Raw genomic sequence first — 15,327 nt, 5'->3', positions numbered from 1 at the left:
AAATTAAATATCATGATATCTTGAATCTTTGGGACTATTCTGAATCTTTCTCTTTTATAAAAGTAGCTGCTGTACAGTAAAGAGGAATATTAATGCTAAACTGGATGCAAAATTCAGAATAGTTTGACTTTTTTGCATTTTACAGCACTTGTATAGTCTTGACTTCTGAAATAGACTAGATATTCTAATGATATGAATTGACTTAGATCCAGATTTGTCCTATTTGTTGAAAGGTCCTTTGTCCCCCTTTTTCAATTTCCCCAGCTACAATACTACCCATGCTATTCAGAAGGTTCTCCAGTTCCTGAGATCTGATTTAAGAATAGGAGAGAAAGGAAATTCATCTCTTCTGTTACCAAATGTCAAAGTGCTTTCTGTCAATATATTCTGCTTATAGGGTCTTTGAGCTAGTCTGTTGTAATAGACAGTTCAGAAAACCTTTTACAGTAACCAAGCATGTCAAGTATGTCAGTTTGCAGGAGTCTCAATAACTTAGATCAGACTTGCCAAATCTGGTGGTCTGTCATATAAGTTCTATACATCTGAAATGTCATGTTGGGAAAAACTCTTTTAGATTAACTGAGAAATCGTGGCTAGTAGTAATATAACAAAGAACTATACCTTATAATAGAAAAGAGGAAGCTTCTGTTTCTCCTTTATCTTTCAGTAGTAATGACCATAGAGATGTACTGAACAATAGCTCCCAGCAACCACTTTCATCATGTCTTCTGTTAAATTTTGATCTGGCACAGGCGTGTCAAACTCGTGTTGTCACAGTGGCATCACATGATTTATCAGGACTTATTTTCCCTTCACTAAACCGGGCCTGGGCGTGGCCAGTGTGTGACACATCTGGCCCACAAGCTGCTGATTAGTGTGACAGCCCTGATCTAGCAGTTCACCCCATCTCTGATTAACAGTCATTCTTGTTCAAAACACATGCAGAAGCACATTCCAAAAAGGTGATTTTTGTTGTGCTCCCAAGCATTTGTAAAATGTTGTGAAAACTTGATTACATCACACTGAAAAGCATATGAACTATGTTTGCTTAAGTGTTTGACTATTTATTGGGGTCTATCAGACATTTTTCAATTCTGCATTACAGATTCATATTAAAAAACTCCCCAACTGATCAATATTAAAGAAGAAAGAAGACAGATTTTGAACACTTTTGCAAAATCGTCCAAACTGCAGAAGGAAGATATTGAGTATGCACCTTAATTCAACTCAATTTTCTCACTGAAACACTACCTCCCGTGAATGCTACTGTAATTGAGAATAAAGACTCAGCAAGAAGGATCGATTACAACATAGAAACTGATATTCACCTGGCATTCTTTATCTAGATTCATAATTTGAACATGAGTTTGGTTGACTAGGGAGCACATAAATTCTCCTTGGTCTATCCAGTGGTGATGAGTTAAGTACATAAAAGGTGTACATATTGTTACATTCCTTGGAAATGAGAAAAAGGTGTTAAAATGCATTTTATGAAGAGGGTACTTTTTGAAAGTCCATTTATTTTGTTATTGAAAACCCTCTTTTATAGATTATCAGGGATATATATTCAAAAATTTTAGGGTATTTAATTTATTAAATAATTTGAAAAGTACATATTTTTATGCCAATAATAACTTGATTAAGTTTTTTTAATGTATTATCTTACTTCTTGAGTTAACTGTACATTTTACTTGGTTAATGATCATATTTTGTAATATATTGCCATGGTTAGAAGAGTTAAACTGAATTTGCCAATGAAGCACTTTTGTACCAGACCAGATTCTCCTGCACAAATCCCACCGAAATAAGAAGGGTTTCCACAGAAGAACATCTTCGTGAGAGGTTCATAGAATCACAGATATGGTGTTCAAAGATACAGACATGGCGTGCAAGGACTTTGAAGAACATTACCTATGATTTTCATAGCCCTGGAATTAAGGAATTTTATATTTCAATAGAGTGAATGAAGTCTGCAGCAATTTAAAGTTTGAATCATTCCCCATTAAAGGGGTACTTTGATAACAGGTTGTTCTTTTTTAATCTTTGTAAAGTTTTCTTCAATGCAATCAGCCAAGTTGCTCCTTTGGATAGCAATGCCTTCTGAAATCAACTTTTTTTTGGTTTTGCATCCCCTTTTCAATGAACTCTGCTCAGTGCTTTTGAATGATTTAATTTAGCATTATGTTAGGGATAATGGAACAGATACACAGTAACCTCAGCTGAGCTTTTATAATTATAACTTTGTCAGTCCTTAAATGTGGAAGTGATTTCTATTTCTTAAGATCCAGCTTCTGCTTAAAAGCATTGCACTCCAATTGACTGAAGCAAAACTCCTGTGATCCAAATGCTTGTTGTCTTTTGTATTTCAAAGAAAAAAGATGTTTGCTTGGTCAGTAGCCTTGAAGAGAGGCAATTCAAGCACTTTGTGCTCCGCAGCACAGAAAACATGCAATAGTAAAGTAATAATAGTAACAAAAAAAATTATTATCTAACTCCAGCCAAGTTATGAAAAGCAAGGCTTTTTTTTAGTCCTATGACTCACACAGGTAAATCTTCAATAGTGATAGCTTGTATTGTGAGTTAATTCTTAGATATTTCTGTGTCTCGGATGTAAGTTTTTGCCAAAAATCAGTGTCTCTCTTGCCTTCTATTGAATATAGAAATGATTTGTAATGTATTGAGTGGATTGGATATCTGTTTTCTATTTGAGTCTATGAAGAGTCCAACGGCTTCTAAAGGAAAAAAAGATCACAGTGTGAAAAAAAATACTTGAATTGTTTCAAATTATTTAAGATTTGAGATTGCTTGGATTTTAATTAGATGGGACCTTATATTTATGAAATAGTTTTGCTGAAATTCTTTGTTGGTTGGGGATGTATGCATACAGAAGTGCTTGTATGACATACTAGCTAAGTTATGAATTTGAATATTACTACTTCTATGGATGGCCTGTACCAATTCCAAAATGGAAGGAATAGTAATAATGGCCTATTTTACAGACATATGTTAAACTAATGAAGAACTCTGATTCCTAAATGTTCTATAAATCTTAAATCTTAAAATTATTTTTAGATAACCTGTAATACCTGTAATACTGAACACTAATTGAATGTGTATTTAATATTGACATGCCACGTTGAGATGAGTGGGTGGGGTATGGAGTATTTATGATAAACTTAATAATGATAATCAAGAATAACATTTTCCTACCTAAAAATAAGGTTGTGTAGGAAAAACACAGAGAATTGGTGATAAACTGTTCAAAATATATACCTTTTCTTTATATGGAAAAGGGAATAATGTGTAATGAAAATATTCATTTCCGTATTTTAAGTTTGCTATGAACAAGTTGTAAAGCTATATAATCACTTGTATTAGGTCAAGCTAACATAGCAGATCAGTAATATATGAGTCTCTGCCTCATAAATGTGAGATTTTCTATCCCCAGTAGCTTATTCCATTGCAGTTTGTGTAGGTTTATTAACCTTTTGTATTTAATTTAAAACTTAGTCTGAATCATAGCTCTAAATGTAATTTGCTGTTCTCTTCCAAAGACCACTTCCTCCCATTGAATGTATGGTCTTGGGGGAAAGTTTTGCTCTCCAAAATCAGTAGCCAATTGATTTAACAGTAACCCAGAAATCAAGTGATGTCCTCCAATGCAACTTTAGGCATACTTAGTCAGATGCAATATTTCCTGTATTCAGTAGTATTCTGCTTTGCAGTATTACAGTTGAAATGTTTTAATCCTTAACTTTAAACCACTACAAATAGACACCTGTCTTAGGTATAAACCATTCCATGTAACAGATAAGGAGGTACACTAGCAAAATGTTCCTGTATTGCTAACTGGAAATGAGAATAAGTAATGAATGTCAATTCTTTATACTGCCAGCTTTAAAGATCCAACAGGCTAAGGATAAATCAGGTAATAATGCCCATCCCCCAAAGCAATTGGCCAGTTGTATAAGGCTATCTAAATGGACCAATAAATTTCTATGTGGATTAATGCTCTAATGAAGAAAACAGCTTGCGTACAATTATCCACCACTTGAGCTATAGTAACAGAATTGTCTTAATGGTATTGTTTTAGCATCATTCTAAGTACATTCATTTAATCTGATGCTGTGGTAGAGATTATTAAAAATAATTTCAAATACTTTATTTTCTAGTGGAAGATTTAGATTATTGTTTTGTAAGTATAACAGTGAGAGAGGCAATGTAATGATTAAGGCATTAGACTAGAAACTGGGAGACCCCGAATTCTAATTCTGCCTTATGCATGAAGCCAGATGAGTGACTTTGGGCCAGTCTCCCCCCCTCTCATTCTAGGAAGGAGGCAATAGCAATCCATTTCTGAAATCTTGCCAAGAAAACTGCAAAGGCTTGTCTAGGCAATCACCAGAAGTCAGTATAATACTGGCTTGAAGGCCAAATGCAAAAAACAACAACAAAAAACCAGTATGCATTGAGTTGGTGCTTAGAATAATCTCACTGAATGGAATATGCAAAAAGCTTATTGCTTTCCAGTAACTCATCAGGACATGAGTGCAACTATAATATATTAGATAGTCCTCAGTGTAAAATCACAACTGGGACCAGAATTTCTATGGCTAAAAAAGGCAGCGGTAAAGTCGGTCCTGCCCAATTTTATACTTTTTTTTTTTGGCCACTTTAAGCAAATCACTGCAGTTGTAAAGTGAATCTGGCTTCTCCCATTGACTTTACTTGTCAGAAGCCGGCTGGGAAGGTTGCAAATGGTGATCACATGACCCCAGGGTTCTGCAACCATTGTAAATACATGCCTGTTGCTAAGCACCCAGGCTTTGATCAGTGAATACGTGGATGCTGCAATGGTTGTAAGTGTGAGGACCAATTATAAGGCATTTTTTTCACTGCCATTGTAACTTCAAACAGTTGCTAAATTGGTTGTAATTCAAGAATTACTTATCTGTCACTAGGTTGTTAGAAAATAGGTTCAGTAGAAAATTCGCAGTTGGTGACTTAACAAAAAAGTATATCCTGATAGTTTGGAGTAGATAATAACTTGTGGAATACATCCTATACCATCTGCTCAACCAGTTTGGTTTTTTTTAAAAATTCAAAATTTCTAAAATGGGAATCTAATACATGGCACTAGGCTTATTTTTAGTTCAAAAAATAGTTCCTAAGTTATCCAATAAAATGTGTGGTAACTGCCCAGAATTTTGTTTAGAAGAGTGCCTGGAAAATAGCATTTTGGTGAATTAGTTATAGGTTTCCTCATAGTAGCCATTTTGAGAGTAGGCTAGTGCTCTGCCCAGATTTCATTGTGCTTAGGTTCTCATGCATTCTCAGCTTTCTAAATATATCAATCATCCCAAAGCATCATCCCAAACCCAATATAATTAACTTTTCTTATATTTTCTACTGACATTCATATTTTTTAAAAATAAATGCAGCTGAACTAAATGTTCAAGTTTTGGCATTCTTTATTTTACTAAAATATTAAATCTTAGCAGTTGATAATTAAGAATAGTTATTTTTAAAATATAAATAGGTGTCTGGATATTTCTGGTGCTTAAAACATCCCTGTTTTTTAAAAGAGCTTTTGAATGTTTTTTCCCCCTAAAGCTTTTGAAATTCTTCCTGCAAAAGTACAAATATTACTTCATGCCCCTTCTTGTCTATTAGGTCTCAAATTCAGACTACTTCCTACTTTTGGAGAAAGGAACAGCTTGTATATTACTTGAATTATGGTGTTTTGAAGATGCTATTTTGATTGTCAGTAGAAACCAATTTATTGGTTAAAAACATTTAGAGTTGCCCTACTCCTTTTTTGACTCTGTCAGTTTTCTAGTTGTGCTTCTGTTCTTGTGCTTGTGAAATGTGAATCATTATCCTACAGCCAGATTTCTTGGCATTCTCCATATAAGCATTTTCATTACTTGTAAAACTTTTTTAGAGCTAGATTTTGATATTGTTAATCTTGCTGCTACATTTGAAAATCTAACTGGGTCATGTTAATTGTGCCTTTCATCAATGCGCTATGTGCCACGAGCTGCCCATGTACTATTTGAAATAAATATTTTTAAAAACTGCCTTCTGGAGTTTTAACTAGAAAAAAATGGAAAGTTTTGCAGAAGGGCTGAAAGTATTTGTATTAGATAAATACAACTGGAAAACGTGTACATAAAACTAAACAAAAATTCTTTTTATATGCAATAGTTTTAAGATATAGATATACAGCATAATTCCAGCTGGCATAGAATGGCTATTTTAGAAGTGTTTTCTTTTTAATTTTCTGAGGTGGGATAATGATTAGCGAGAGAAGATGGGAAAGTAAATCAAAATGACACAATACTTTTCCTGCAGAAACTTCTTGTGAGGTTATATGCAGTAATAGCCCTATATATTTTTCTCCTGTCCAGTTGCTTTTTGAGACGGGTAGCTATGCAAATTTGATCAATAAACATTCTTTATTCAGTTTTCCATTTCTCTCATTTTATTTCCCCCTCCTGCAAACTATTATATATGATTTGTATATACCATATTCTTCCTCATGTCCTTCTAAGAGTGTTGTCACATACCAATTTACTAACCACTTAGTAGAGTTTACATATTAATGTGACTAGAGTATTACTCTACATATTAATCATTAAAGTTTACTTTATTAATCTGTTGGATAGTGGGATTGGAAAGACTGAATGTATAACAGGCATCCTGAATAATTCACACTGCATTAAGAACTACTGAAAAGCTGTAGTTATCTGCAGCAATTTTGCTCCTACATCACAGAACTAAACTTAAAAGCACATTTTCTGTGGCATGACTGTAGTTTTGTAGTACATGAATAGCAAAAAGTATGGACATTTTAGCAAGTTAAGGATAAAGAAGTGCAATTTTAAAAATCTATACACTATATATAAAATTTATCAGACTTTTTATATATCCTGGAAAATTTATGGGCACAACAATGTTATGCTTTTCCTGATGCCCTAGAATTGTGTAAATGTGTATGTGTTAGAAGCTCCCAGACTAACACAAGAATGGTTGGACTATCTTCCAGAATATATAACCACAAAGTAGGTTGGATAGTGTTTCCCATCTTAAGTGATAGCTACTACCTGATGCTAACCAACCATGTTTTTAATAATCTTACTTGGAATGCATAGCAGTAAAAGCTCAGCTTCTTTGAGGCCAACAGATTCACACAGAACATTCTTACTATGTTTTTACCCACTTTTTTTATATGGGTGACAAGATGGCAAACATTTAAGTATTGTCTTTAAAACACACTAGGCATTTATAAGTAAAATAAAATCAGTCCCCATTACTGAAACTTGTCTAATCTTGAATTTTGTAATATCTTATTGAATGTCTTAATTATAAAAAGTGTATTAAGAAATCTACTTAAAAGCAATTGAATTTTAAAAAGAATCTTTATTACAGAGATATACAACTCTTCCACAAAGGAGGGATATAGAAGGCTTATTGTCAGAAGGCTGTCAGTGCTTTTTTTTTAAAAAAAACCCCAAACATTTTGTATACACTGATCTACAGTGAGGAGTTATTTACAGGAATGTACAAGAGTATCTTCATTTCACCTGGTTTGACATTTGTACAAGGTGTTATTTATTGGAGATGAGTTTATTTTACTCTGTAGGTGTAGAAAACGCAAAGTGCTTTAGTAAAGTTCCATCCAATGGCTAAAGAGACCACGTACAGCAAGATGAGAAGCGCAAATGGATACAGAAGGATCACTGTGTTCTTCAGGAATGGCAGTGCTGGAAGGGAGCAGAGCTTCAGTAGAAACCAAGACTGCATCTCTTTGTCTCAAGGATAAAAAAGAGCAGGAAGGGCTCCCCCTTGTGTGCGAGAAAGCTAATAACACTTTCACTAAAAAACACCTCCCCCAAAGCAATTGCTAATACTTGGAAATATGAAGCTTCCTAAAACAAAAACAAACCACTGAAAGAAATGGCAGAGTTTTCACTTCAGGGACTCACGTAAGTAATTGATTATACTCCAAGGGAGGGTATGGCAAGACAACCATGGAGGTTTTATGCTAAGGAGCAAAAGTAAAGACTTTGAACTGAGCTTCTCTGTGATTACAGATAGTCCTTGACTTATGGCTGGTTGCTTAATGACCATTCAAAGTTACAATGGCCTACCCCTCCACCCCCACCCCGGTACTTATAACCCAGTTCTGAAGATCATCTCCTCCCTGGCGGTTATATAACCGGATTCAGGCACTGAGCAGCTGGCCTGCGAAAATGGCTGTTTGACAGATAATGATACAACATTTATGCACGCTTGTTTAATGCTAATAAAACTGTTCCTTCTCATCTGCCATACTAATTTCTTGCTGAAAGCTTTACAGTTACTTACCACTGTACCCCAGAAATGTCACATAGATGTAATAGCTAATTGCAACCAGCCAGAAAGTATTTCCAACAAAATAGCCAATAGACGATGCTGATAAAATTACATCTGCAAGAGATAACTCAGCCTCAGTATATGACATAAAAGAAAGCAAGACAATAAAAATGCTTCAATTAAAAAAAAATACTTACAATGAATGAAAAACAACTGGATAAAATGCAGGATAACAAGAAGTGGGTAGAAAGCGTTCAGATGAACATCAAAGGCATATCCCCATTCCACATCATAGTCCCTGTTCGGATGCTTTAGCAAAAATTTATTGGAGATAAACCTTTGTGGGGGGAAATTCAAAACCTATGTATTAAAATGTGCAATGCTTTATTATTTCAATATAGCATGAAATAACTCTTAACTCTCTTTCCTTCTGTGTAGCATTTACTCTTCATGTTTTGTAGTACTTTCAAATCCAAATGGGTTTTTGATCTAGAAATCCAAAATAAATTTTACAAGTTCTTTTAAGAAATATTATGAAAGCAAAAAATAGTTTTGATTCCTTAGTAGAATATTAAAAATACAAATATATACTTCAGTAATTTTTCCACCCTCCTCTTCTCAAATTAGGACAAGGGGGGAAAAAAGGTTTTCCACTCTTTCTAATACAGTATTTGCCTATTACGTGCCAGAGAATCCTAAACATATTTTTCTAATCATTTTCTAATCCAGATGGTTTCCATAAACTCTACTGCATACATAAATGTCAAGTAACGGTGATATGGTAATAAGTGAACTCAGAATTAATTTTAATTTTCTATGACCCTCTCCAGAAAGTAAATCCAATATGCGAGTATCACTTATGCTTCATTGTTCAAAATATTCTAGTCTTTCCTTTTAACCAAATCTTGAGCTGATAGTGGAGTACACTATTAATTTTAAATTCTCTGTTGGAACTTGCAATTTTTAAATTCAGAAATCTGCATTTTACAATTATTTTAAATATACTTACCACATTAAAGTTGCAATTAGAAGGCCAACTCCTACACAGTCTATAAACACGACCCACAGCAGCAGCTTTATCATTTCAACAAATCCCAAGCCTAACACAAAGCCAAATCCTATAGTGGATACTGGAGGAGGAAGATGAAGAGCAGTGACATATATGATTAATTCAAAGTATACAAGATGCTCTAACTTTGGATAGTGATGTGCTCCCCAAATTTAATACTGCTTAAAGAAGACTCATTCAGTAATATGCCTCCAACTCCAATGAAGTTAGTTACTTATATAGTTTCATCTTTCCAAGCAAATACTTCATATTCTCTTGTTGTCAATACTGCTAGTCTGAAAACTAAGACACATATACGTAAAGTGCTTTTCTACTTACATGTTTCTAAGTTGATGAAGTAAGTTATAGATAATGGTGTATTTTTTAAGACTAGGGATGAAATAGCTCAGCAGGTTAGCCTGCTTACCAACAGATAATTACTGGACATTGATGTTCCTAGAGTTCAGACACAATTCTGAATTCCTTCACAAATACTGTGACTCTGACTCGACCAGCAGGTGTTCGGTCTTTGGGAATGTACAGGCATGGTACTTCTAGCTCTCAATTCTGTATTCGTTTACTCTAGTTGAGCACTATGTAAAACACCAATATTTATTTTATTTATATCCCACCTTTACTGTTTTTATAAATAACTCAAGGCTGCAAACACACACAATACTCTTTCCTATTTTTCCCCACAAACACTCTAAGAGGCAAAGTTGGGCAGGCAGAGTGTGACTGGCCCAAAATCACCTAACCAGCTTTCAAGCCTAAAACTCACAGTCTCCTGGCTTCTAGTCTGATGCCCTTAACCACCAAAACAAATTGGTTATTTGTTTCTGAGGACTCATTACTGCCAATATTTCAAGGCCCCAAGCTAGAAACACTAATTTCAATAGATAGGGAAGTTCTCAGCTACTCACCACACAGCCAGATACTCAGCAACACAAGGAAAGCAGGGTCATCTCTAGCCCACTGGTCTTTTGTTTGCTTCCTATACTGAAAATTTCTGTATACCTTCTGTGGTGAAGTGAACAGATACAACATCTGCCACAGAGCAAACTCAAAGTCCATGTGACGAAAATGAAGGAGTCTTCTCAAGTATTTATAGCGTTTTGCCCCAGCTGTGTGTCTTGCTGATGCTCTAGTATTTAAAGATCCATTGCCCTGATCGCGGGGATTAATTGATGTGGTAGGCAACATCTTGCTAAAGAGAGGGAAAATAACCACAATTTTTAAAAGGAAATATATCTGAGCTAAAACTTCAAAGCAGGCACCATTTCCATGCTGAAATTATAAACCATCTCCTCCCACTTCTAGATAGTAAGTCCTTGGCTCTGTTTTATATAGGCATGTATTAGATCCTGTTATTAAACATAATAGTAGTAGAAAGTCAATCCTCACACTATCTGTTAAGTATACTCAGAGTTTTAACGTACTAGATACACTTGCAAAAATTATTTCTCAAAAGATTCCAAATGAAAAAGATCACAAACGAATGGGAAAATGTTCTACTTCATCCATTTGGCATCACTATTCTTGAATAAGCAGAGAGGTTAATGTTAATACCTTGGCTAAAGTCATCGTTTTATACGATTCCCTGGTTCTGGCAATGATGTGATTCAGTACAAAGAACTCAATACATAAATAGCTGTGAAACAGTTTTACCTATTTCTTGTAAGATTTTTGGTAGAAATAATGCTTGCTTAAAAAAAACCCCACGCTGCTTCCAAGAAATTTGGGAGAATTTCAAGATATATATAGCAAGTGTGGCAGGAATTTGCCATTCCAAAATATTGACAAGCAGAGAAAGCAACAAACAATCACTGGCAGCGATTTTTCTCTCTCATTGCCACTCCCCACTCCCCAAAGTTTCATTCAGGTACTATAACAAGCCATAACTATATGCATGGACCTCAGGCTTCTGCAAACTCCTCTTCCCCTCTTGTACCAGAGAGCTATGTGGTTGATATAGTTCAGACCAGAGGTGGTATTCAGCTGGTTTGGACCGGTTCATGTGAACCGGTAGTGGAAATTGTGGGTGGAACTGCCCCCCCTTGGCACTACGCCATCCTATTTAGGCACGTTTTTGAGGCCAGGAGCATGCACGGAAGGGGCACATGTGAGCAAAGCGCATGTGCGGAAGGCTGGGCACATACGTCAAAGGCAGATGCACGCGTGCACGGAGCAAGCGTGCACATGCGGGGCGAACTGGTAGTAGCATAATGTGAAACCCACCGCTGGTTCAGACCATTATCTTCTCGCACAGGCCAAATTAGGATAAATACATACTGACTTTGTGAAACATCTCTAAATGATCCAAAGCTTTATTAATTTCATAAGATCATTGAGTTGTACAAATGGAAAACTAAATTATTTTTCTTTCCCGCGTAGTAAGGGAGACTGTGCTGCAAGTATGAAGTATGTATGGAGACTGTAGAAAATGACAGCAAACAGATAAAGTTCTTAAATTATCTTTGACAAAAACAGGCAACAACTGAGCTTTTATACCTTTTGATTCAGTGTAGTAAATCTCAAATGGCTAGAAAGGTTTAGGGACAAGAAAACCATTCAGCAAACATAACTGTGGAAGAACAGAAATAAAAGTAAATCAATACTTTAAAGGGAATGAAAAGCCAGTTGCAGAAAATATAGGTAGTCCTCAACTTAACAACCACAACTGAGCCCAAATTGTCGCATAGCGAGACATTTGTTGAGTTTTCTCCATTTTACTACCTTTCTTGTCACATTTGTTAAGTGAATCACTCTAATTGTTAGTATTGTACTATGGTTATTAAGGTTATCTGGTTTCTCCATTGACTTTTCTTGTCAGAAGGTCATAGAAGTTAATCACTTGACCCCAGGACACTGTAACTGTCATAAATTTGAGTCAGTTGCCAAGCAACTACATTTTGATCATGTGACTGTGGGGATGCTACAATAATCATGTGAAAATGGTCATAAGTCATTTTATTCAGTGATGATGTAACTATGAATGGTCACTAAACAAACGGTTGTAAATCGAGGACTATCTGTACATGTTTGCAAAAGTTGTTTTTCTAAGGATAGGCCAAGTGTGCAATAAAGTAGAGCAGGCTGTGTCTTTGCTGCTAAAGTTTGAAGGGGAAGAATGAAGGTAAAAGTAATCACAGGCCGTGATAGCTCAGGCTGTAAGAAGCCTGTTATTAGAACACAGCAGCCTGCAATTACTGCAGGTTCAAGCCCGGCCCAAGGTTGACTCAGCCTTCCATCCTTTATAAGGTAGGTAAAATGAGGACCCAGATTGTTGGGGGGGCAATAAGTTGACTTTGTAAAAATATACAAATAGAATGAGATTATTGCCTTATACACTGTAAGCCGCCCTGAGTCTTCGGAGAAGGGCGGGATATAAATGTAAACAAAAAAAAAATCAAGAACAGGAATTAGACAATGAAAGAAGTTCCTAGAAAAAGAACCCCCAAAATCAAACCTGGAAGAAAGCATCAGCCAAATACTTTCGTTCTCTTGTCAAGAAAAATATATGGGCATAGAAGAGATCAAACATTTAGCTAATCTAAATTAAATCTCAACAATCAGGACAATGCCAGCCACAGCCTATGGAACAGCCTACAAAACATATGGATTAAATTCAGAAAGTTAAATTCAGCAAGCTAGTAATATTTGTTCTGCAGGACACAGTCAGAGCATAAAATCAACACATACCATAGAGACATTATACTTAACTTCTAAAAGGAGAACCCAACAGGAAGAGACAGAGGCATTCTGAAAATAGAAGCAAAAAAATATTCCTAAATGTCCAAAGAAGAAAAGATATAAGTGGCTTTGGCTTCAAGAACAGATAAAGAGGGGCCAGTCTGTTGAAGAAATACTGTGTTTCCCCAAAAATAAGATCCTGTCTTATATTTTTTTGATCCCTGAAATAAGCGCTTGGCCTTACTGCCGTGCGCTCAAAAGCCCGATTGGGCTTATTATCAGGGGATGCCTTATTTTGGAGGAAACAGGGTAGTGAAGAATTAGAGAAGTCATACACTTTTTTAAAGAAATCCAGAATCTTCAAAAACTTGTATCAGGCTAATATTAACATATGAGGAAAGTAGAATCTCTCTTCCAATATGGATTCAGAAGTAAATAAAAAAAATAAAAAGCCCGATTAGACTTATTATCAGGGGATGTCTTATTTTGGGGAAAACAGGGTAAAGAGAATATTAATCCTACAGAGGAAAACCATGACAGATTCAGAAAAACTCATAAAATAGGCAACTGCATTTCTGCACCAATAAAAAATAATAAAAATAAATAAAAATAAAAATAATAAAAAAACCACCACCAGCAGAGTTATTAAAGCAACGTTTTGTCTGCGATGGTACTCGACAAATGGAAGGGAACAGAGGAAGTAGGAAACAAAACACCAGTGGATAAGAATCGGGAATACCGTCGGAATATCCCTGGAGATGTGATCTGATGGAGGGCATTCATTCGCCTGCTTTTGATTCCCTGGATTCGGGCACTTCAGTTATGACAGATGACAGATTATTGGACAAGCCATCGGTTTATAGTAGCCAGAGGCGGGCTCGGAGAGCAGCGGGAGGGAGAAGGTGGGGAAAGGCCGCAGGTACCTTTTAAGGCAGGAACGATCGAGGCGGTAGAAAACGCGGACTGAAAGCTCGCAGGCGGAGAAGGGAGGAAAAGGGGGCGTGGCTCTGTTCGGATTCCCACCGTTCCAGAACCCCAGGAACGTTCCAACCACTTTCACCTTCCGCGAGCGGTGACTGCCAACCCCGCCTCTTCTTGTCTGGTTGCTGTGCCAGGGAGGGAGGGAGGGGGGGAACTAAAGACGCTCCCCAGAGGAAAACACCCCCACCCCGCAAATTCTGCTTGACTGCCGCCTCCCCCACCACTCAGACCCTAAGTTGCAGACTCTTCCGTAACTTCCAGCCCGAAAGTGCCATAGCGCATGCGTACGCAAGGGGTACAGGCTGACAGTGAGATGTTGGCTCGGCCACGGAGTATTTAAGCGCAGGATGATGACGTACACGGACTTTTAAAAAAAGGGTAGAGGGCTCAGTCATCGAACAGGAGTACGTTATAGTGAGTTACGTTGCAAGTTTCTTTCTCTCAGTACTATAAAGAGATACTGCTAGGCTTTTTAATGCTGATTCTCCAATGTTAAACCGACTCACCCTTGTATTTTTATTTAAAACGTGCGTTTGTATATAATATACAAATGGATGAGACTATTGCCTTACACAATGTAAGCCGCCCTGAGTCTTCGGAGAAGGGCGGGATATAAATTAAAAAAAAAATGTTCAATCTCACTGTTCCCTTTCGAAGTAAACAATATCGGGCAACGGGCAGAAATAAATATCCATACATTTTTATAATTAAAGCATCAAACGTAATACGAGTATGTGCTACTCTACTGTGGGAAAGAGTTCCGAGCTGCAAAAATCGACGGATATTAAGATTGCGGAGGCAAAGATTTACGCAACTCCCTATCGCTTTGCTGGTCATCTATTTATGTCTCTCTCTTTTTTTGTTATTTGGGGTCAACGCAGTGCATAGTTTACCATTTTGCACACAGCCTTATGCAAGGGTGATACTAGATTTTCAATAGCAGAGCTATTTTTCATACTAAAAAGGGAAAGGCACAGTTATGCGATACACTAAGCCAAAGGTCTCCAACCTTGGCAACTTTAAGACTTGTGGACTTCAACTCCCAGAGTTCCTCAGCCAGGAAAGTTCTGAGAGTTGAAGTCCACAAGTCTGAAAGGTTGCCAAGGTTGGAAACCCCTGCACTAAACCATAATTAATCCTAGATTACACAACAGACTGTGTGCACTATAATTAACAAACGATTTCTGATATATCATGGCACACACACACTATATTTTAGCTTAAGAGGTTCACATGAATCCAGCCAA

The 15,327-nt window shown here is 36.4% G+C and overlaps 2 protein-coding genes across 9 annotated transcripts in view; one reads left to right on the top strand and one right to left on the bottom strand.

The window, feature by feature from the left end:
* MGAT4A (alpha-1,3-mannosyl-glycoprotein 4-beta-N-acetylglucosaminyltransferase A) overlaps positions 1–6,465 on the top strand; it is a 74,431-nt gene extending 67,966 nt beyond the window's left edge. Inside the window, exon 16 of the mRNA XM_058186429.1 lies at positions 1,106–6,465. Coding sequence (XP_058042412.1) covers positions 1,106–1,132 — 27 coding nt within the window. The 3' untranslated portion in view covers positions 1,133–6,465. The remainder of the gene's footprint in view (positions 1–1,105) is intronic.
* On the bottom strand, positions 2,590–14,323 carry UNC50 (unc-50 inner nuclear membrane RNA binding protein). 8 transcript variants are annotated; one of them, XM_058186437.1, is made up of 8 exons: positions 14,023–14,323; positions 13,109–13,168; positions 11,918–11,990; positions 10,330–10,613; positions 9,368–9,488; positions 8,556–8,695; positions 8,371–8,472; positions 2,590–2,732 (listed from the first exon to the last, which is right to left on the bottom strand). In XM_058186437.1, the coding sequence occupies exons 4-8, from the start codon at positions 10,607–10,609 to the stop codon at positions 2,629–2,631; spliced, it is 747 nt and encodes a 248-aa protein (XP_058042420.1). In that variant the 5' UTR covers positions 10,610–10,613; positions 11,918–11,990; positions 13,109–13,168; positions 14,023–14,323; the 3' UTR covers positions 2,590–2,628. The 8 variants fall into 8 exon arrangements, with proteins under 8 accessions (XP_058042420.1, XP_058042413.1, XP_058042415.1 ...); XM_058186430.1 differs by lacking the exon at positions 2,590–2,732 and adding an exon at positions 7,403–7,766 and having other exon boundaries at positions 14,023–14,314; XM_058186432.1 differs by lacking the exon at positions 2,590–2,732 and adding an exon at positions 7,403–7,766 and having other exon boundaries at positions 11,918–11,992; positions 13,131–13,168; positions 14,023–14,314.
* Positions 14,324–15,327: the final 1,004 nt, after the last annotated feature.

The sequence above is a fragment of the Ahaetulla prasina genome, chromosome 5 (assembly GCF_028640845.1).
Source record: "Ahaetulla prasina isolate Xishuangbanna chromosome 5, ASM2864084v1, whole genome shotgun sequence".
Classification (NCBI taxonomy): Eukaryota; Metazoa; Chordata; class Lepidosauria; order Squamata; family Colubridae; genus Ahaetulla; species Ahaetulla prasina.
The sequence above is the reverse complement of the archived record's forward strand: the minus strand, read 5'-3'. Positions and strand labels throughout refer to the sequence as shown.

What these genes read in the sequence shown, in the direction of transcription:
- UNC50 (XM_058186436.1), bottom strand. Translation starts at nt 10,609, where the DNA reads ATGTTGCCTACCACATCAATTAATCCCCGCGATCAGGGCAATGGATCT. An exon ending in CTAATTGCAACTTTAATGTG is followed by an intron (nt 8,696 to 9,367) that starts GTAAGTATATTT and finishes CCCCCCACAAAG; the next exon opens with GTTTATCTCCAATAAATTTT. An exon ending in CCAGTTGTTTTTCATTCATT is followed by an intron (nt 8,473 to 8,555) that starts GTAAGTATTTTT and finishes TATCTCTTGCAG; the next exon opens with ATGTAATTTTATCAGCATCG.